Source organism: Kogia breviceps, chromosome X, assembly GCF_026419965.1.
Source record: "Kogia breviceps isolate mKogBre1 chromosome X, mKogBre1 haplotype 1, whole genome shotgun sequence".
Classification (NCBI taxonomy): domain Eukaryota; kingdom Metazoa; phylum Chordata; class Mammalia; order Artiodactyla; family Physeteridae; genus Kogia; species Kogia breviceps.
Window position 1 is genome coordinate 2,700,952 of NC_081330.1, and position 19,008 is coordinate 2,719,959.

The 19,008-nt window shown below is 49.3% G+C and overlaps 1 protein-coding gene across 1 annotated transcript; it reads left to right on the plus strand.

Annotated features, from left to right (window-relative positions):
• The first annotated feature begins 1,858 nt into the window (after positions 1 to 1,858).
• On the plus strand, positions 1,859 to 18,788 carry GABRE (gamma-aminobutyric acid type A receptor subunit epsilon). The gene is made up of 9 exons (XM_059049646.2): positions 1,859 to 1,957; positions 6,098 to 6,270; positions 6,716 to 6,783; positions 11,008 to 11,228; positions 11,961 to 12,043; positions 13,421 to 13,558; positions 17,637 to 17,789; positions 17,907 to 18,106; positions 18,387 to 18,788. Exons 1-9 carry the CDS (start codon positions 1,902 to 1,904, stop codon positions 18,756 to 18,758), a joined length of 1,464 nt encoding a protein of 487 aa, XP_058905629.1. The 5' UTR covers positions 1,859 to 1,901; the 3' UTR covers positions 18,759 to 18,788.
• Positions 18,789 to 19,008: the final 220 nt, after the last annotated feature.

Here is a 19,008-nt window from a genome sequence, read left to right on the forward strand (position 1 = left end):
CTCAACCCTTAAGAGAAAGCTGCCCTGGGTGGGTCATCTGATGAGGAAGCTGTAACCTAACCGTCTGCCTCTTTCGGTGCATGGATTCAGTCACTCATTCAGCGAATATAATTTGCCAGTCATTGGGCACTGCACTCAACGCAGGGGAATACAGGTAAATCAGACAAACCTCCATGTCCTGGAGCTCCAGTGTCAGTAGAGAAAAAGACATGCATCTAAGACAGTTCAAGTCCAAGGCTGGCTACAGTAAGTGCAGAATCGCCTCTCTGCAGCAGTCTGGTACTGGGCAGAAAGGCAGATTTCTCTTTCTAGAAGGCTCAGGAATGCTCTGCACTTGCCTGTTCCCTGCTCTGTAGCATGTTTACCTGGGGCAAGAGTGGCACCTAATTCACAGGGCCCAGGGGAAAATAAAAATTCAGGGCCACTTGTTCAAAAATTATTAAGAATTTCAAGAAAGTAACAGCAAAGCATGAAACAAAGCATGGGGCACCTCTGTGTGCAGGGCCATGTCGAGCTGAACAGCCCACATGCCCATGAGGCGGGCCCTGCCACACAGCTGGGAAGCATATACACAGGAGGCCTGAACGGAGCCAGATCCCAGTGAACCCAGTGGCGCTTAGGCACACACAGCTGCACACAGGCCGGTAACAAATATTTGTTGAGTGCCCGCTGTGTGCCCCGAACTCGTCTTAAGTTTCAGGGACATGGTGAAAAATCCAGACAGACACGTCGTTTGGTTTGGTTTGCTTTTCTTTTTTTGTTACTGAGCTTGCTCCATAACCGAGCTCAGAACGAAATGAGAAAATTTCTGAAAATCATCAGTTAGTGAGCAGTGTCGTGAAGATGACAAAGGAGCCGTCCTGGGGGCCGGGGTGCACACAGCCCGTTCTAGAGCAACTAGTGTTTGGCGTCAGCTTGACAGGCAATGTCTGCAAAATCCCTTCCCCTCTGAAATGAATCATGAGGGTCTAGACAAGAACGATGAAGTCCGAGGATGCTTGAGACTTGAGATGTCCCCCCTGAATGGGCCCACTGACCCCTGCACCCCACCCCCACCCCTAGTGCCTTCTCACTTCTGGCCACCAGGAGCCAGAAAGATATAGGCAGCCAGTCTTGGAAAGAGGATTTCCAAGGTCCCTCTCACACCCAGGCGCGTGGACTGTACTGCGAGCCACATTGTGTCAGTGTTTCCTTTGGGATCAGAGAAAGTCCTACCCTGAATGCCTCGGGCTGGTCCTCTGTTGGTGGGTCCTCCCCCACCCCTAAATCCCTGGGGAAATGGCCTGTGTGGTAACTCAGCTCAGAGCTTCCTGGGGAGACTCCCGAGTCTCTCTCTATTTTTTTTTTTTTTTCAGAGGTCAGGGGACTTGGGAGAGTGATGAGATGCAACAGGTGGTGGGGGTAGCCAAGGGCTGGAAGCCACAGTCTGACCCCAATGCGCACCAGCGGGCTGGAGGGGGTCGCAGCCCCCACCTTGCCCCTGCCAGGCCCACACTGCAGCCTCTCTCCCAGCCGCAGCGGCGGGCCGCCCGTTTCCCCGCCTGGGGCCCGCACACCGCAGGCTCGCCTCCTCCTCCCTCCCCCGCGTCCCCCCGCTCCTGGCTGTCTGGCAGCGCTGCGGTGGCGGCGGCGGGGGGCGGGGGGCCTTGGCGACAGGGTTCCTTCCTCCTCTCCCTCCTCCTCCCCACGCCCTCCGGAGCCTACCCCTCCCTCCGCAGCAGCAAACACGTCGTCGGAGATTTCCATCGGGGCTTAGGGGGCGGGGCCAGGATGGGGGCGCGGGGCGGGGCAAGTGGGCGGAGTGAAAGTTGGAGCCCAACAAAACCCTCCACACCGCGCTCAGTGCGGCCAGACCTTGCGCAGCGACCTCCGCGCAGGTGGTCGCGCCGGTCCCCGCCACGATGTCGACCAAAGTTCTCCTGATCCTCCTGGGCACGTTCATAATCCTTCCGTCGAGGTAAGTCTCCAACCCAGGACCCAGGAGCCCTCCGAGCCCAGCTCCCTCTCTCCGGGAGCGAGGCCGGCTCCTGAGACCCCCGCAGCCCGTGTTCCTCGAGCCCCGCGCCCGCTCTGCCCCTGGCCCTCGCACGGTCTAGCCTGGTCCCGCGTCCCCTCGACGCGCGCGGCCAGCCTCCGCGCCGCTTCCCCTAGGACGGGCTTCCTGGGCCCCTGAAGGGGCTCCCAGGAAGGAAGACGGGACGCCTATCACCTGGCCGCTCCTGTCCCCCCTCCCTCTACTCCGCGGGACTCCCGCTCTCCAAACCACCGCGGCGGCCGGGGAACGAGAGAGCACGTCCCTCCCTTGCTGAGCCTTTTGTGGGAAGAGGGGAGCGGCCAGGGCAGGCTCGCGCTTCTGGGGACTGGGGGGACTTTGGGAAGGTGTCGCCCAGAAAGTCGTGCGGGCAGTGGGTGGAAACTGCGCTTAAAAGGCTTGAGTGTTGGCTAGTCTGTCCTCTCGTTCAAAAAAAAAAAAAAAAGATATATATATATATATATATATATATATATATATATATATATATATATATATATATATATATCTTTTTTTTTTTTTTTTTCCTGAGCGCCTAGTGAGTACCAGGCACTGCCAGACAACTCTGACTTTACTTACTTCCCTTCCCAGTCCCGGGCAGGAGCCCTGGTTTAGTCTAAGAGTTCCCACCCCAGCTGTCCACCTCATCTCCCCTCTTCTGCCAGCTTCCCTCCTCCTCCCTTATCCCCCCAGACGCCTTGCTGGGTCCTGGGCAGATGGGAGCCCGAGGCCAGAAATGGTAATCTCTTAGGTCTGTGGTTTGGGTCCTGCATTTCAATAGGTCTCCGCTTTTTCAAAGACCAGCAGCAGGTCCCCCCCCCCCACCCCGCCCCGAGCAGCCAGCTCCCCTCACACCTTCTTCTGGCCCTGGGACTTTGCCAGGAAGGTTGTCCCCTGCGTTTCTGGCTTTTGAGGGTGGAAGATGACTGCTTCATATTTTTGAGATGATTTCCCATTGGGCACAGACTGTCACAAGTTCCTAAGCTTCCTGATCTTTCCAGCATTCTAGAAGCCTCCATGTCACTGGGCTTGTCTTGCTTTTCGGTTTTGGGGAGGGGGAGAGGGGAGATGGCTTCTCTCCCCACCCCAGAATGCTCTAGCTCCTCAAGGGAGGGGTTGTGGGGCTCCCTGCTGACTCATTGGTGCACTGGGGAGTGTGGAGGGGCTGGCCTCATCAGGGGGCTTTGGTAAATATTTCTGAATGCGTGCTAGGAATTTCCAGTCATCCACAGCACTCCAGATGTGAATTGGACTGGTTGGGAGAGATGACATGGTGACTGGTGAGGGCAAAAGAGGGGTCTGGGGTGCAGAAGGAGGGAGAGGGAGCACAGAGGAAAACAGCAGAGAAGAGAGGCCGTTGTGATGGAAACTACCCTTCCAGCCAGGGGCATGGGCTGCAGTCACTGACGTCCAGACGGTGACAGCAGGACAACCTGTGACGTCATTAAAGAGCTGGGGATGTAGCAGTGGGGTGAGCTGGCAAGGGCCACCTTGAACCATCCCGCTCTGGTCCAGGCTCACCTTAAAATGACTTGTGCGACTTTGGGCACAGCCCTTCCCCCCATCTGGGCCTCAGGTTCTCCATCTGTAAGGCGAAAAGGAGGACTGATTTGGAAATAAACAATCCAGTGGCCCTTCTCATGGTCCCTTCCCTCTCCCCAGCTAGCTGACTGAGCGTCCTCCGTGGGGGAGGGGTTGCAGAAATTCACCTCCATCTTAGATCATCACATCTAGAGGACTGTGGATGCCTGAAAAGCCCCCATGGAAAGATCCCACTAGTCCAGTGCATGAGTATTTTCACTTTTCTCTTCTTTCTAGCTTTGAAAGTGGGCTTAATGGCTAGCTGAGCAAAGGTATACATTGTCAGCAGCTCCTTAACCCCAAGGATCCCAGGATGAGGGTGTTTTTTCTTGTTGTTCGCTTGAAGTTTTTTACTGACAAAAGCTATTTGTAGGATGACAGCACCCTCAAGACCCTCTGATCTCACTTTCGTAGAAGACGTAATGTGGGAGCAGAAAGGCTTTGGTGGTCTTAGGGCCTTTGCTTGTTTGTTTGCCTCGTGAACCTCGGGGTTTTGTTGTTGGCTTTGGACTTCTGGGAGGGGTCATTGCAGGCTCTTGGGTGGTCTTGGCTAACAGTGCCAGTCCTGATCGTGCCTTGCTCCCATTCAAGTCACTCATTTTGCAGGGTGCCAGTTCCCTAGTTCTCCCCCCCGCCCCCACGGTGGCTGGCATGATCTACTCAGAGGACTGGGGGAAAAGCCTCAGGGAAAGAGGACATCTCTGGATATGATATGTGGAAAGGGAAACTGCTTTTCCCAAGCCCAGTTCTTCGCTTGCCCACAGGGGGAATTATAGCCACTTCAGACATAAGAAATGGCATAGACTTGGCACATCTGTATGCCAGTTAAGCAATTCTAAGAGCTTGAAATACTGCAGGAAAAACGCATTTTGCTGCTCAAGTTGGCAGTTCCTTGGTCTGCAGTACAGAGACCATGCCCCCATCTCCTGCCCTGTTAACCCCTTATTTGAAGAAGCAAGTTGTCTGATTGCCTTTGTAAAAATAAAATCATTTTGGAAGTGTAACAGAACATAAAAGTGTAAAAATCAGGAGTAGATTTGCACAAAGTGAACATACCCATGTAAGCAGCACCTAGACCAGGAAATAGAACATTGCCAGTCTCCTCCCCAACCCCTCGCAAGCTTCACCACATTCCCCCTCCAAGTACACCCTCCTCCCCAAAGGAAAACACTCTCCTGCCTTCCAACATCACAGGTTAATTTTGATGATGGCTTTTTAAAAAGCTTTTAATTATAAAATTGTTTCAAAGACATATAAAAGTACAGGGAATAGTAGAGTGAATCTCCATGTACCCATCACGAGCCTCATTAATTATCAGCTCATAGCCAGTCTTATTTTCTCTGTAGCCCACCCACTCTCCATTTCCAGCTTAAATTCTTTTAAGGCAAATCTCAGACATCGTGTCATTTCATATGCAATTATTTTAGTATGTATTTCTAATCATAAGGACTTCAAAAACATAATAAGATACCAGTATCACCCTAAAATTTGTAGAATAACTTCTTCATGCTGAAGAAACTAACCAGTCAGTCTTCAAATCTGCCTTATTGTGTCATAAATATATTTTTGTTGTGTTGCGTTTGTTGTTTTGTTTTTTATGGTTTACCTTTTAAAATCGGGATTCAAATGAGGTCCATATATTTGCAGATTTCAAAATATTTTTTATTGAATTAGAACATATATGCAGAAAAGTGCTCAGATTATGATCTGAGCATAAGTGCACGGCTGATGGGTTGTCAGAAAATGATCACACTGCTATCACGACACCCCCTGGTGCCCCCTTCCTCACCGCCTCCCAGCAAAGGTAGCGTGGCCCTGATTTCTAACACCATCGGTGAGCTTCATGCATTAGCAGATGGCTTTTTAAGTTTTTAAAAAAATTTTAGTTTCATTCTTTATATGCTTTTTTGGCTGTGGAGCATGGCTGTGGCTCTCAGGTCCGACTCCTGTTGACCATCTATTTCCTGAATGACAGTCTTTGCCTTTTCTCTGTGCTCAGAGCTTCCCCTACCCCCAGCCCCCAACTCCAATGCAATGGAGGAGCCCAAAAGCAAAGAAATGCAGAATTTTCCCGGTGTTGTAGCGCTCGCTGGGAGAGAGTGCTGTGGCTTTCCTGAGCATTCCTCAGCAATCCTGGCCCTCTGCCTGCCCATTTGCTCCCAGGTGGCACTAGCGACGCAGCCTAAGACCAAGGCTAGTAATGGCAGCTGATCGGCCAGAGCTCATACACCAATAGCCTCTCGATTTTACGTTAAAAATTCTTTTAAAATCTCGAACTTGCTTTTGTTCTTGATATTTTAAAAATAAAGTATGGCCATTAAAAAAAAAAAAAGAATAGCATGGGAGAGCAGCAGCTTTAGAAGAAATTAACAAGAATAATCTGGGTTGCAGGCTTATTTTGGTTTGCTTCTGTCCCAAGAGATACCAGCTGGGTCCCCTGTGGAGCAGAGGACAGAGCTTCACTTGTTTGTCTTTATGTTCTAGGATTGAAGGACCTCATGTTGAATCAGAGAAGGGACCCTCTGCCAGTGATCATGAAGAAACAAAGCCCACTGCTATTGACACCCATGACAGACTTGGCAAAATGCCAACAGCCACCGAAATCCTGGACGGTATCTTGAATAACTATGACTACAGACTGCGCCCTGGCATTGGCGGTGAGTAGCAGAACATGGTTTCTCCCCCAGCCCGGAGGGGAGGAGGGTTGAGGGCCTAAGTGTGGAGAACGGGCCTGGGGTGTAGGTGACAGTGCCCTCCCTGCATGTGGGCAGGAACAACTGTTGCTGACCTGCCAAGTAAGAGATGTCAACTCTAGTCTCAGCCATGCCATTGACCTGGTCTAGATCTTTCCCCTTCTCTCACCCTCAGTTTGTCCAACTATAAAATGAGATGACTGGACTAGGTGATTGACCTTCGAGGTGTGTTCAGCTCTTAACAGTCTAGGAACTGGGTCGTGCCATGAAAGGATAAAGAAAGAAATGGTATCGGATGTTCAAAGCATGTAGTCCAACCCTTACCGCCTTTATCCCCCACTGACCACACCCTCCCCCGCCCCATGCTTCTGTCTAGCATTTACCTCTGTCACTTCTGCTTACTTTACAGAGAGGCCCACTGTGGTCACTGTCGAGCTCTCTGTCAACACCCTTGGGCCCATCTCTATCCTGGACATGGTGAGTACTGAGCTTTGATTATAGTGGGGCTTTCGCATACTTGTTTTTTCTGTGTGTCTGTAACAAGAGTTTTGGGGGGGGGGGAGAGATTTTAACCGACATGGACTTGAGAAGGAGGCTGAAAGGGCCAAGTCCCTTGCTGCCTGAAGAGGACCTTCAGAATCCTGACTGTATCTTCCTGTCTTTCATTCAAAATAAAAATAATAAAGCAACTTTAAACAGCACGGTGGCGTGGCTCTTGTTTTCTGATAGTGATTTGTTTTTTGGACTTAAGCCTGTAGTTACCAACTCTTCCTCTAGGACTGTTTCTCTAATTTTGCCCTAGTTCCTTGTCTCCTTTTCTGCTGCTATCATCCCAGTGTCACTACTGTCCCCCGTTAGCCTCCATTATCTCCCACTTGATATATACAAGACACAAGGTCCCTGCCTACCCCCCAATCTACCTACTAACCTGGCCTCCTGAGTGATGTGCCAGGGCTCTACATCTATTTCTTTTCACCCCTTTAGAGACCACATGCGCTAGGCACACTAGCATATGGGTGTTCCCAGGCTATCTTGTACTTCTGAGCCTTTGTTCAAGCTCTTTCCAGTTTGGGATGGCATTGTTCCAGTTTTCTACCTTATCCTTCAACTTATATCACACTTGTTTACCTGACCTTCTCTACCTCACTGTATTGTAATTATGTACTCTGTCTGCCTTGCTCTCTCAACTATGGCTTTCTTGATGTCAGGGACCCAGTATATGATGTTAGCTGAGCAAACGAATTATAAAAGATGTTCTGCAAATGTTACTTTCATCTGCGGAGCCTGATAATGAGGAAGGCTGTGGTAACCAACTCCATCACAGCCATAGCCTTGACCTGGCTCAAGTCAGACACAGTTTAAGCATACACACTGGTACCCAAGAAGCACCATGTGAATGCGTGACCTCAGAGTCTAGGCTCTGAGACGGCACTTGCAAATAGACACTCAAAGGTAAGTAAACATTCATGGAAGATCAAGGTGTTTACATAGGCTGAGTGGAAGAGTGGGGTTTCCCACTGTGATGCTTTTTTTGTCTGGCTGCCTAGCTCTTGAGGCACAATGTACTTATATACGGCGATGCAAAAAAATTACCCTAAAACACAGTGTCTTAAAATGACAAGTAGTCATTAGGTCACAGCTCCTGTGGGTTAGGAATCCAGGCGTGACCTAGCTGGGTCCTCTGTTTCAGGGTCTCACAAGGCTGCAGTTAAGGTGTCAGTTGGGTCTGGGGTCTCATCTGAAGACTCGACTAAGGGAGGATCCACTTCCAAGTTCTCACGTGGTTGTTGGCAGGGTTCGGTTCTTCTCTGGCTTCTGTCTGTAGGCCTTCCACAGTCCTTGCCATGTGGGCCTCTCCACAGGGCAGCTCACGATGGGGCAGGTGGCTTCCCTTAGAGTGAACAAGAGCATGAGAAAAACTGCTGAAGATGGAAGCCATAAACTTTTGGGAAATAACAAGGAAGAAGAGAAACATGAGAAGAGACAGATCTGTTTGAGTTTCTGTTGACATTTTAAAGCTCTCTTTTTCCTCTTCCCTCGACGTCAGATTTACTCTTTGCTGTTATCAATGTGCTTACCACTCAGTGAGTATGAATTTAGCAATCAGTTTGATTAAAATTGTTGATAAACTAAGAAACGCTGGCTTCTGAGCCAGAGGTTGAGTTCTTCTGGTCCACCATCATGGCCACTGTTTACTGTTAATAGGAAAGGGACCTTTCAGATCATTGGCGGGGGGGATGGAGAAAGTGACCTGAAGAGTAGTAGAAAATCTGTGGCTACAATCTCCTTGCTATTTGCATACGATATACTTTTGGGAGACCTCTTTCTATCATCCGCAAGAGCCTGTGTGGCAGCACAGCAGCAGCCCCACTCACAGTAGCTGAACACCCTATCCCTCTTTGCTCTATGCCTCCTAATGCTGGCAGCGTTGGTCTCACCTGAAGTGATGATACCTGACAAGCCTGAGAGATACAGTTTCATAACCCAGCAGTCACCGAACCTGGCATGCGACACAGAGCTGGTCCAAGGAGGAGCCAACAATTTGATTTTCTTTGGCCGGTAACATAGTGCTATCGCCTGGGCCAAGTGCCTTTAGAACATTCCAAACACTCATGTGGTATTAAATTTCCCGGAGAAGTCTGGCCTTCTACATAGTTCCAAATAGTTCTTTAAAGCTGTGGGAGGTCCCAGTCCTCGTACAGGCTACTTTTCTCTGGTGATTCTCTAGAGTCCAGTGCTTGGTGAGGAGGAGTTCCAACATCCTTCAGTCAATCAGAGGTTGTGTAGAGCACAGAATTTGTCCTCAGGGAGAGAAAACAAGCCCTCTTGTCAAACTGGGGAAAACCGGAACCGTCCGTCATCAGTTGACGTGTAGTGAAGTTACAATTGGAATCTTGTTAAATAGAAATTAAATGCTCATTTGAGACACTCTAACATAGAGCGGGAGCCAGGCGTGGATTGTAGAGGGGAAGGCTTCCTCTGGCTACCCAGAAGTTCTGGAGGCCAGTTTGGAACTGCCGGCCACTTAGGACTGCAGAGCCACCCTGCAGGCCACTTGCGAAGGCTGGTGTGGCTGGGCAGGGCAGGGCTGGGGGCTCCCATGTGAATGGTATCCAGGCGGCCAGCTTTTTTCTGTGTGCTGCTCTGGACTCCTCCAGGGAACATTCTCGGCCTGGGGGTCTGGCTCCCTGCGATTTTGCAGTGGCCCTCACCACCTTGTGGCCTGATCAGCAAAGGCCTCCCAGGTTGTGGGGTTCTGGGGGGTGTTTATCGTTTGATGCAAGATAACTCAGGGGAAAGACCTAGGGGTCCTGCAGAGGAAAAGTGGACCTTGATCCTAAAGGGATTCTTGGAGCAAGTGAAGTAAGCACTGAGAGGAAGGTGGGTGAAGGTCATCCCTGGGATGAACAGGGATGAACAGGCTCCTTTCTCTCTGAGCCTCAGTGTTGCTACCTCTAAAATAAAGGAGATTGGCCTAGCCCTCAAGGTTCTACCCTGGCATAGTTCGGGTACTTGCTGTTCCAGCTGCTTGCAGTTCTATTACAGTCTGTTTTTTTCTCTCTTCAATACCAGCGGTGAGATTTCTAGCTTCTCACGCTTCTTGCTATTAAACGTTCGTGTTGATGGTTAATAATTTATGGGCTAATGAGACTTATAAGCTTCTTGAGAGTCCAATCATGAGAATTTTGTTCACATAGCATGTGTCTGGTACGTAGAAAACTCTCAGTACAGTCCTCCCTCAGAATATGTTGCAGATTGGTTCTAGGACACCTCCCACCCTCCACAGATACCAAACTCTGAGGACGCTCAAGTCCCTTATATAAACTGTTGTAGTCTTTACATATAACCCATGCACGTCCCTTATATAAACTGTCGTAGTATTTACATATAACCCAAGCACGTCCTCTTGTAAACTTTCAATCACCTCTAGATTACTTATGACACCGAATACAATGTAAATGCTATGTAAATAGTTGCGACTGAGGGACAAATTCAAGTTTTGCTTTTTGGAACTTTCTGGAATTTTTTGGCGGGGGTCTGAATCTGCGGACGTGGAACCCACAGATACAGAGGGCCGACTGTAAATGTTTTGGTTAAATATTCCAATCCCTTAAAATTTCTTTAATTAGTTGCTACTCAAACCTCAGACTACCTCCCCCTGCGTGCCTGGGAGTGGTAAAGTTTTATTAAATTGAATCCTTATCTTCAAAAAAAAAAATGTATGGGCTATACAATATCTAGAGACCAAACAATCATGGGTTGATTAACATCTGTGCTCCCCAAATAAAAGCTGAAAGGGGCAACTTCACTGTATGCAATCAAAAGTGTGTGTGTTTGTAAATGTTTAGAATGATTTTGACCTGAGATCTTTGATTTGCTCTGGAAATATGGGGGCTGAGAGGGTGTTGGCCTGCTACAAGGGAGTAGTGACGTGATGAGCCCAGCCTGTACAATTAAGCTGCCATCACCTGTGTGTTTCTGGATTAAATGCATCTTCCCAGGTGGTTGTTCATTCAGGAATATTTTTTTCTTTTGGGAATACCTGGAAATAGAAAACATCCCACAGCCAAACTCATGCTGTTTTCCTCTGTGCAGACCTAAGTGGGTCCCTATCTACTTGATAGGCCCATCACAGGATGGCATGGGAATGTTCTTTGCCTGCACAGCCCCAAATGTGTGCTCTTCTATCCCTGCCACCAGGAATACACCATTGACATCACCTTCTACCAGACTTGGTATGATGAACGCCTTCGTTTCAACGGCAGCTTTGAAAGCTTTGTTCTGAATGGCAACTTGGTGAGCCTGTTATGGATCCCAGACACCTTTTTTAGGAATTCTAAGAGGACCCAAGAGCATTCGATCACTATGCCCAACCAGATGGTCCGCATCCACAAGGATGGCAAGGTGTTGTACACGATCAGGTATGTTAAGCCTCTTGAGACCCTTCTTCCCCTCCTGAGAATTTTTGCCAAAGAAACATGGACAGAGGTTTCATCCTGAATGATACTTCTAAGGGCCCCTCCAGCTTTCCTAGACCATGAGCTCAATCCCCTCATGTACTACTCACACACACACACTAAGGCCTCACAATAGAAAGATATCGCTTAAGACCACATACCAAGTTTGTAGCAGAACTTGGACTGATATCTAGTCACTTGGCTCCAAGTCAGGAGCCCCTGCAACTAGAATGTAGCACGGGGACTGCGTTGTGTGGACAGTTCCACCCCAAGTGGGCACTGGATGTAAAGACACGTCCACAGTGGTGGAATTGTCTGGGCAGAGCAGCGACACGGCAGTTGGAAAGATGCCTATAAGACCAGGCTGGATGCTTGAATGCCTGGCTGGGAAAGGTTGTGTACAGGTGATAAGGGTGGCAGGGAGGCAATAAAAGAGCGGGAGAGTGTTGGCAGGTCCTTGAAGGCGGGATGGGCAAGAAGCAAAAGTCCATCTAAGTTAGTCCATACGTTTCTCTGATGATGGAGACCAGAGTAGCCAGATATTTCCAAGCTGTTCTTCCTCTCTTTTTGTCTCTCCTTTGAGCTTTTGTCTCAGCTCCCACCATTGCCACACATTGGTGGTGGTCCCCAGGCCCAAGTTGGGTGGATACCTAAGTGTTCAGGGTCAGCCTAATGAGGCTCCTTTCTCCCTTCCAGGATGGCCATTGATGCTGGATGCTCACTCCACATGCTCAAATTTCCAATGGATTCTCACTCTTGCCCTCTGTCTTTCTCTAGCTGTGAGTACCTTCCTAGGTTTCGGGGGCCCCAGAGTCATCATGCTGGGCCCCTTCTTTTTCTCATCCTTCCCCGTTACATTTTTCTGCCTCTGCTTTTTCCCCTAAGATGGTGCCAGAGTTGTCCCGGGCCTCCCAATCCATCCTCATCTCCTTTCCTGTTAACAATACTGTGTTGCTTAACCTGGGCTTCACGTTGGGTTCTTCCCTCTCCCGTCCACCCCACCTCAAATCAGTCACCGGCCTCTGAAGTGTATCTCAAGTATGTCTGCTCTCCATCTCCACTGTCACTACTACCTTGGTTTAGGTCTTTGTCGTATTCCACTTGGACTTTGCAACATCTCCGCTTTGAAGCTGAACGTGTCCAAAATGAAATATATGGTCTCCACCGAACTTCTACCCCCAAGACAGATGTGTTGCTTCTGTGTTCCCATTTGTCTCATTGAAAGGCACCATCACCCACTCAGTTGTCCAAGCCAAGAACTTTGATGCTTCTTTCTCCTTCACCTCCTCATCTATTCAATCAACACGTCCTGTTGGTGTTCCCTCCCGAATCTCTGTCGATCCTATTTCTCTGCATTCTCACTGCCACAGCTTCGAATCCTGCCTTCATTCATTTTACCGTGCCCGGGTTACTGAACTGGCCTCCCATAACTGGTCTCCCTGACAACAGGCCATCCTCGTATAAGAACTAGAGTGACCTAGCTGAAGCATCATCTAGACTAGGTCACTTCTTAGTTTCAGATCCTTCCTGAGCTCTCATCGATCAATTCCAAATTGCTTAGAATAGCCCTCAAGGCCCTTCACGAACTGGCCCCTGCTGTCTACTCCTACATACCTCATCCATCCTCTGTGGGCTAGCCATCCTGAACTTTTGACATTTCCATAATACATCAGGCATTTTCCCCTTTCTGTGCATAGAACACCCTCCTCACGCCTTCAGCCTCATCCACACAGAGAATGTTTATATTGGACTTTTAAGACTTATTGGGAATGTCACCTGCTCTCTGGAATCTTTTCTGGGTGTGTCCCCAACTGATCTTTCCCTTCTTTGTTTCCACACTCTCCCACGGGGGGGGGGGGAGGGCGCGGAGGCTTCTCAGAGGTATTCCAACAATCACAGATGTGTACTCACTGTCTTACTCAATAAAATGTGAATGCTTGAGAGCAGGGCTCCTGCCTTGCTTGTCTCTGTATGTCCAGCACAGAGCGTGGTACTGAGGAATGCTCAGTAAATGCACTTATTGGATGGACTTCAGCAATGAGGTAAGAGAGGTAAGGTCCCACAGCTGGTGAGCCCAGAGTCAGACACCATGCTGGTGGAGACCTCAGCTGGGCTTCCCAGTCTCACATGACTCTCCTTCCCACGTTGCCTTACAGTTTCCTATCCTGAGAATGAGATCATCTACAAGTGGGAAAATTTCAAGCTTGAAATCAATGAGAGTAATTCCTGGAAGCTCTTCCAGTTTGATTTTATAGGAGTGAGCAACACGACTGAAACTATCACAACCCTAGCTGGTAAGTGTGCCTTTGAGCCAGGGCTAGGCACCAGAGGCCCGGGAGGGTGGTAGAGGGATGGCTGGAGGGAGGTGGCCATCCGTTCATCCAAATGCTTATGTAATCATCCCATGAAAATACTGTAGAACATGGCTCCTGTTTTGTAAATGCTAAGCACTTACAACTGTTTGCAGAGGAAACTGAGACTTTATAACTACATCTCAGTCTCATCTGCAAAGAAGTAAGTGCTTTGCCAAGCCCCGGAGAGGGTAGGTAAGTAGCTTAAGTTTTATTGCTGTCAGAATTTACAGCTAGGTTTGTCACGCAGACCCTTCAGTTTCCGAGTCTTTGTTACGACCGACCTACTTGGATGACTTTGGGACATGGAGGTCACGTGACTTCTCCGTACGCAGAAGCAATCCAAGTGGTTCTAGTTGAGTGGGATGCAAAGTCCTTCCTAGATGGGAGGTGGAGGCTTGAGTTGTGTCATCAGCTAGGTGAGGGCTGGGATAACACGGAGGTTTCAGCACCTACAGTGGCTGCTGTATCGACATTTATTTTAAAGGAGCAGGTCTGATACGCACAGATTCCTGTGAAAGACTTCATGGTGGATTCAACGTGGACATGGTGATCACTGGTTTTCTGACCTTGTCCCTGACAAGGACTAAAGGGGAGGGGCCTGGGTCTCTTAAACTTTAGCTCCCAATTAGGTGTGAGTGTCTTTGCTTGTGTTCCTAGGTGATCTGAATGAGGAGCCAAGGGACCTCCCTAGCGTTGCTCCCAGAGCAGCCCTGGAATCCCTCTTCACACATACTGACCAAGTCAGGGCAGTGGCGGCACTGCCCTCATCGTTTCCAGAATACGGATGGAGCCAGTCACCCAACCAGCCATTTTGCCATGGGAAGCGTCTTGCTTTGCTTCCACGTGGCTAGGTGGAAAAATCTGCTTTTTCTTTACTTGTTGAATTGGTCACTGGGTGAGGGAGAGGCCATGCTCACCCGGCTAGAGCTTTGCTTGCATAGCACTAGGCAGGGGCAGAGGGCTGCTTTACAAATGCTTTCCTTTTTCTCGGGGGCTCCGGGTAAACAATTTTACTACCTTTGACTTGGGACACTTGCTCTTCTGCCAGCTAACCATCGGCATGCCTCTTGCCTTTCTGCACCTCGGTTTCCCCAGACAGGTTGGGGACCCATCATCAAAAAGCAGCAGAGGAGACAAGGCCCAGGGGCTTTCAAGTCACTAGTGGTTCCGTTTAGTAGATGGTTGTGCATTGTTTCAAAATGGTGCCCTAGTGACTACAAAGCCCCAGAGCCAGCATCGTCACCAAAGCAATGACAATAGGTAAGCACCAGTCCTCCTTGGGAGAGAAGAGGGTTCTTGGGAGAAAGGAGAAGGGCTTCTTTCTCTTCTGCTAGAGATGAGTTGATCTTGAATCGTGGTTTCTTCAGTATCATAGTTATCTTTGGGACTGGACCCAAACTCTTTCAGTCAGTCCCTGGGCAGTTCTCTCTGTCTGGAACAGACTTGTGTACTCAGCTCCTAAAGGTTCAGAATGAAGTGGTAGCATGCTACTCTGGCCACCTTGGGCCTTCAACCGGAGAATCCCTGCTTCAGGAGGCATTCCGAGAGTCCAGCCTTGCCTCCAGTGAGTGAGTCATCTTTCACTGTTGGCTGTTGGGCTTTTGATAGAATTTTACCCATGATCAGGATTTTGCTTTCTCGCAAGGGAGTTTCTTCCTTCTCTAGACAATTCTGTTCGTCAGAAAAATCTCCCTGCTCATCTGAAATTGGAGTCTCTGGAAGTTCCACCCATCAGACTTAGTTCTTTTTCCCTAGAAATACTGAGCTTGCAGTAAGTCCAGTCAGTCTTCCACAGGGTCAAGATAAAAGAACTAGTATGGTTCCAGCCCTGGGTCATATTCTTTTATAGACGATACAACTGTAGTTCTTTTTCCTCCCCCTTGTTCTTCAAAGCTTTGGCTCCACTCATCATTCTAGTCCCAGTCCTCTGGACACAGTCTTTTTGATTGTATTCCTCTGATAGTGAAGTGACCAACTGTGGTCTGGCTAAAGCAGATAAGAGCAGAAAGCATCTTTAGCTTTTTCCCCCTTTGGCTCCTTAGCTCCAGGTATCTTTTTGTCCCTTACCCATGCTCCTCCATTCCTCAGAAGTAAGAAAGTGTGTGTTAATATCCTTCACTTGGCCTTAAAAGACAAATTCCCATCTCTTGACAAGTAGAGAAGGTTCTTCTTTGCTGAAATAAATAAAATAAAAATAGAAAAATCTGATAGAATGATAAATCTTGTTGTAACAAGAATATATAAACTCAGCCAAGTTTTGTGGAGAGTGGTTGTAGCTGAGTAGGGCTGTGTCTTAAATTGCAGTCAAGACCCCAGGACAAGGGAACGAGGATCTTGATAAATACATTCTGGCTAGTAGGCAAGTGCGAGTGGTCCCTGCAGCGGCCCTGGAGGAGGAGTTCTATCCACAAAGCTACTATTCTGGACACAGGTATTCAACTGACCCCAGGCTACTTCCTTGCCTTTTTCCAGAAGATTCTGAGAAGTCTTGCCCCTTGAGTGTCAGTGCTGACAAGGTGAGTGGGAAGGGCTGCTCTTCTCATTCAGTCCCAACATACTCAGACTTGCTGGGCAGGGGATCTATTTTCTAAAATAGGAAGACACGTGGACAGGTTAGTGTTCTAGTCTGCCTTACAAAGCTGTTGCCAGGAAGTAGCAAGAGTTGTTGAGCATCTGCTAGGTTCCAGGCTGTGCTGTGCACAGATGGGCAGGAGTGTAGCAACAGGGCTCAGATGAGCCCTGTCGTGAACGGGTTTAAAAACCCACCTAACTCAAGGCCAGGGAATTCTACAGCATCACTGAGGTAGAAAGTTGGCGCTTAGCTTCAATAAGGAGCCAGAATTTGAACTATTATAAATCCAACATGATGTTGAGAGCAACAAGGGATACTCTGGCCTCAGAAAAGACTCCCAAATCCTGGGAGTCATGGTGAGCGTGCAGGGTGTTTGGGATGGGTGTGTCAGAGTATAAGGCAACATGCAATGTGCAGTAGAAGATGCCAACTGTAGATATAGGTTGTCATCAGGTCCTGTAGGAGCCATCACTATCTAGGCCGAGAGCCAACATCAAGGACATGATACCCAATGAATGCGAAGACCTCAGTCTGCCTTGTGGATGTATACTCTGCAGACCTGACATCTAGAGGGCTGACTGAAATTTTCACTTTCAACTAATTCTTCTATTTTCTTGAAATACTCAATTTGGGCTAGGGTAATAGACTAAGAGCAGGGAGTCCATGGTTTGAATATTGGTATACATATATGCATGATATCTTGGGGAATCTGAGTTAGATGGGGTTAGCTTAGAAGAGGGTATACGTGTAAGATGTCAGTTGGAGCCAGGTTGTGGTGAGCCTTTAGTGTCCGATTACAGAGTGTAGACTCGATTCTGTAGCTCCTGTGGAGCAGGGAACCATCAGAGGTTTGGGGTAGGCCAGTGATTTCTTTTGGCCATCGATGGAGCAGTGCTAACTAAGGCATTTCACCAGCATATGAATGTAGAGGCTGAATAGCTTCTGTGCTTCCCCCACCACAGATCACTTTTAGTTCATCTCCTGAGAGTTTACATTGTAAGGGCCAGTAGTGCATGTATAAGGCGATGATTCTGCAGACTAGATACGGCACCCCGGTGGTTGTAAAGGCCTCAGTCAGCCATCTGGACATTACCTGTGTGGTTCTGATATCTAGAAGCCTAACTGATTTTACTGCTTTCATTTGACTGTTCTGTCCCCCACCCTGGTAAGACGACAGATGTGGGATGTGGGACAGTGAACTGAGAAAGGAGTTATTAAGGTTCGAGCCCTGGCTTAGCTCTTACCCGACCGTGGGTCTTGTTGCGAGTCTTCTCTCGGGCTTCCTCTGATCCTCCGTGGGTAGCATTGGATTAATGTGCCTCTGTCCTAGGACCGTGGTGGGCATCCCACGAGCTGAACAATAGGACCCTTAATATGCATGTCTTGCGTGTGGGAGACCCTCGTGGCAATGCTGTAATGAAGTGATATTTTTAAAATGTCTTCCAGGCGATTACATAGTCATGACGCTTTTCTTCAACGTGAGCAGGAGGTTTGGCTTTGTGGCCTTTCAAAACTATGTCCCTTCTTCTGTGACCACGATGATCTCCTGGATTTCTTTTTGGATCAAGAGAGACTGTGCTCCAGCCAGGACCTCTTTAGGTAAGTGGGTAAGGCAGGCATACACATGAGGCACAGAATTGCATTTTCAGGGGTCCTTTCCCAAGTGTAATGTATAGAGCAGTAGCTCTGCCCACCTCCACTCCTGTGCTTTCACAGGGGTCACTTCTGTACTCACCATGACCACTTTGGGCACCTTTTCCCGGAAGAATTTCCCACGTGTCTCCTATATCACAGCCTTGGATTTCTATATTGCGATCTGCTTCATCTTCTGCTTCTGTGCTCTGATGGAGTTTGCTGTGCTCAACTTCCTGACCTACAACCGGACAGCACCCCGTGGTTCTCCGAAACTTCGCCATGTATGAGCTGGGTATGGGAGTGGTGGCAAGGCTTTGGAGTACGGAGGCATGCAAGTGAGGGCACTAGGACTCATGACACGTGGGTGGCCAGCTCGCCAAGTGATGGGGGTAACCTGGGGCCTTGGGGGGAGGTGAGTAAACTTCTTGATGTGATGGTGGGAATTCTTGGGGGCAAGAAACAGTGTGCCAAGGACGGAATCTCCAGGAAACCCTGAGGCAGCACCTAGGCTTGGTTCACCTTCCCTTGCCTTGTTCTGACTTCTTCCCTTGTTCCTTTCAGCCTCGTGCCCATGCGCGTGACCCAACCCCTTCCCGTGTCCGTGTCATCGAGCATCCGGAAGCTTTTGTGTGTGACATTGAGGACCCCGAGGAGGAGGAGGAGGAAAGTGAGGAAGAGGAGAGCGAGGAAGAGGAGGGCCCATCTTGCCCAGCCCGGCAGTCCGTCAGGCCAGGCAGCACCCCTCGCCCTGGTGGCTGTTGCAAGTGGTGCGAGAAGTACTGCTGCATGGTCCCCACTTGTGAGGGCGGCACCTGGCAGCAGGGCCGCCTCTTCATCCACGTCTACCGCCTTGATAACTACTCGCGAGTGATTTTCCCAGTCACCTTCTTCTTCTTCAATGTGCTCTACTGGCTTGTTTGCCTTAACCTGTAGGCACCGGCTGGTACCTTGTGGGGCAGCCTCCCCAGTTCCCCAGGAGGTCCCACAGCCTTTGCCTAGGGAGCTGGGGGAAGCAGCAGCAGCAGCAGCAGCAGCAGCAGCAGCAGCAACTAGAGAGTGTCTTTCCTCCCCCCTCGCCCCATAGAAGCCTGCAGGGACTTGGTCCCTGCTGGCCCTCTCCCCTACCTGGCCCACTCACTGAACCTCCTGGGCAGCCCACTGCGAGTGAAATGACCCCCCTCTC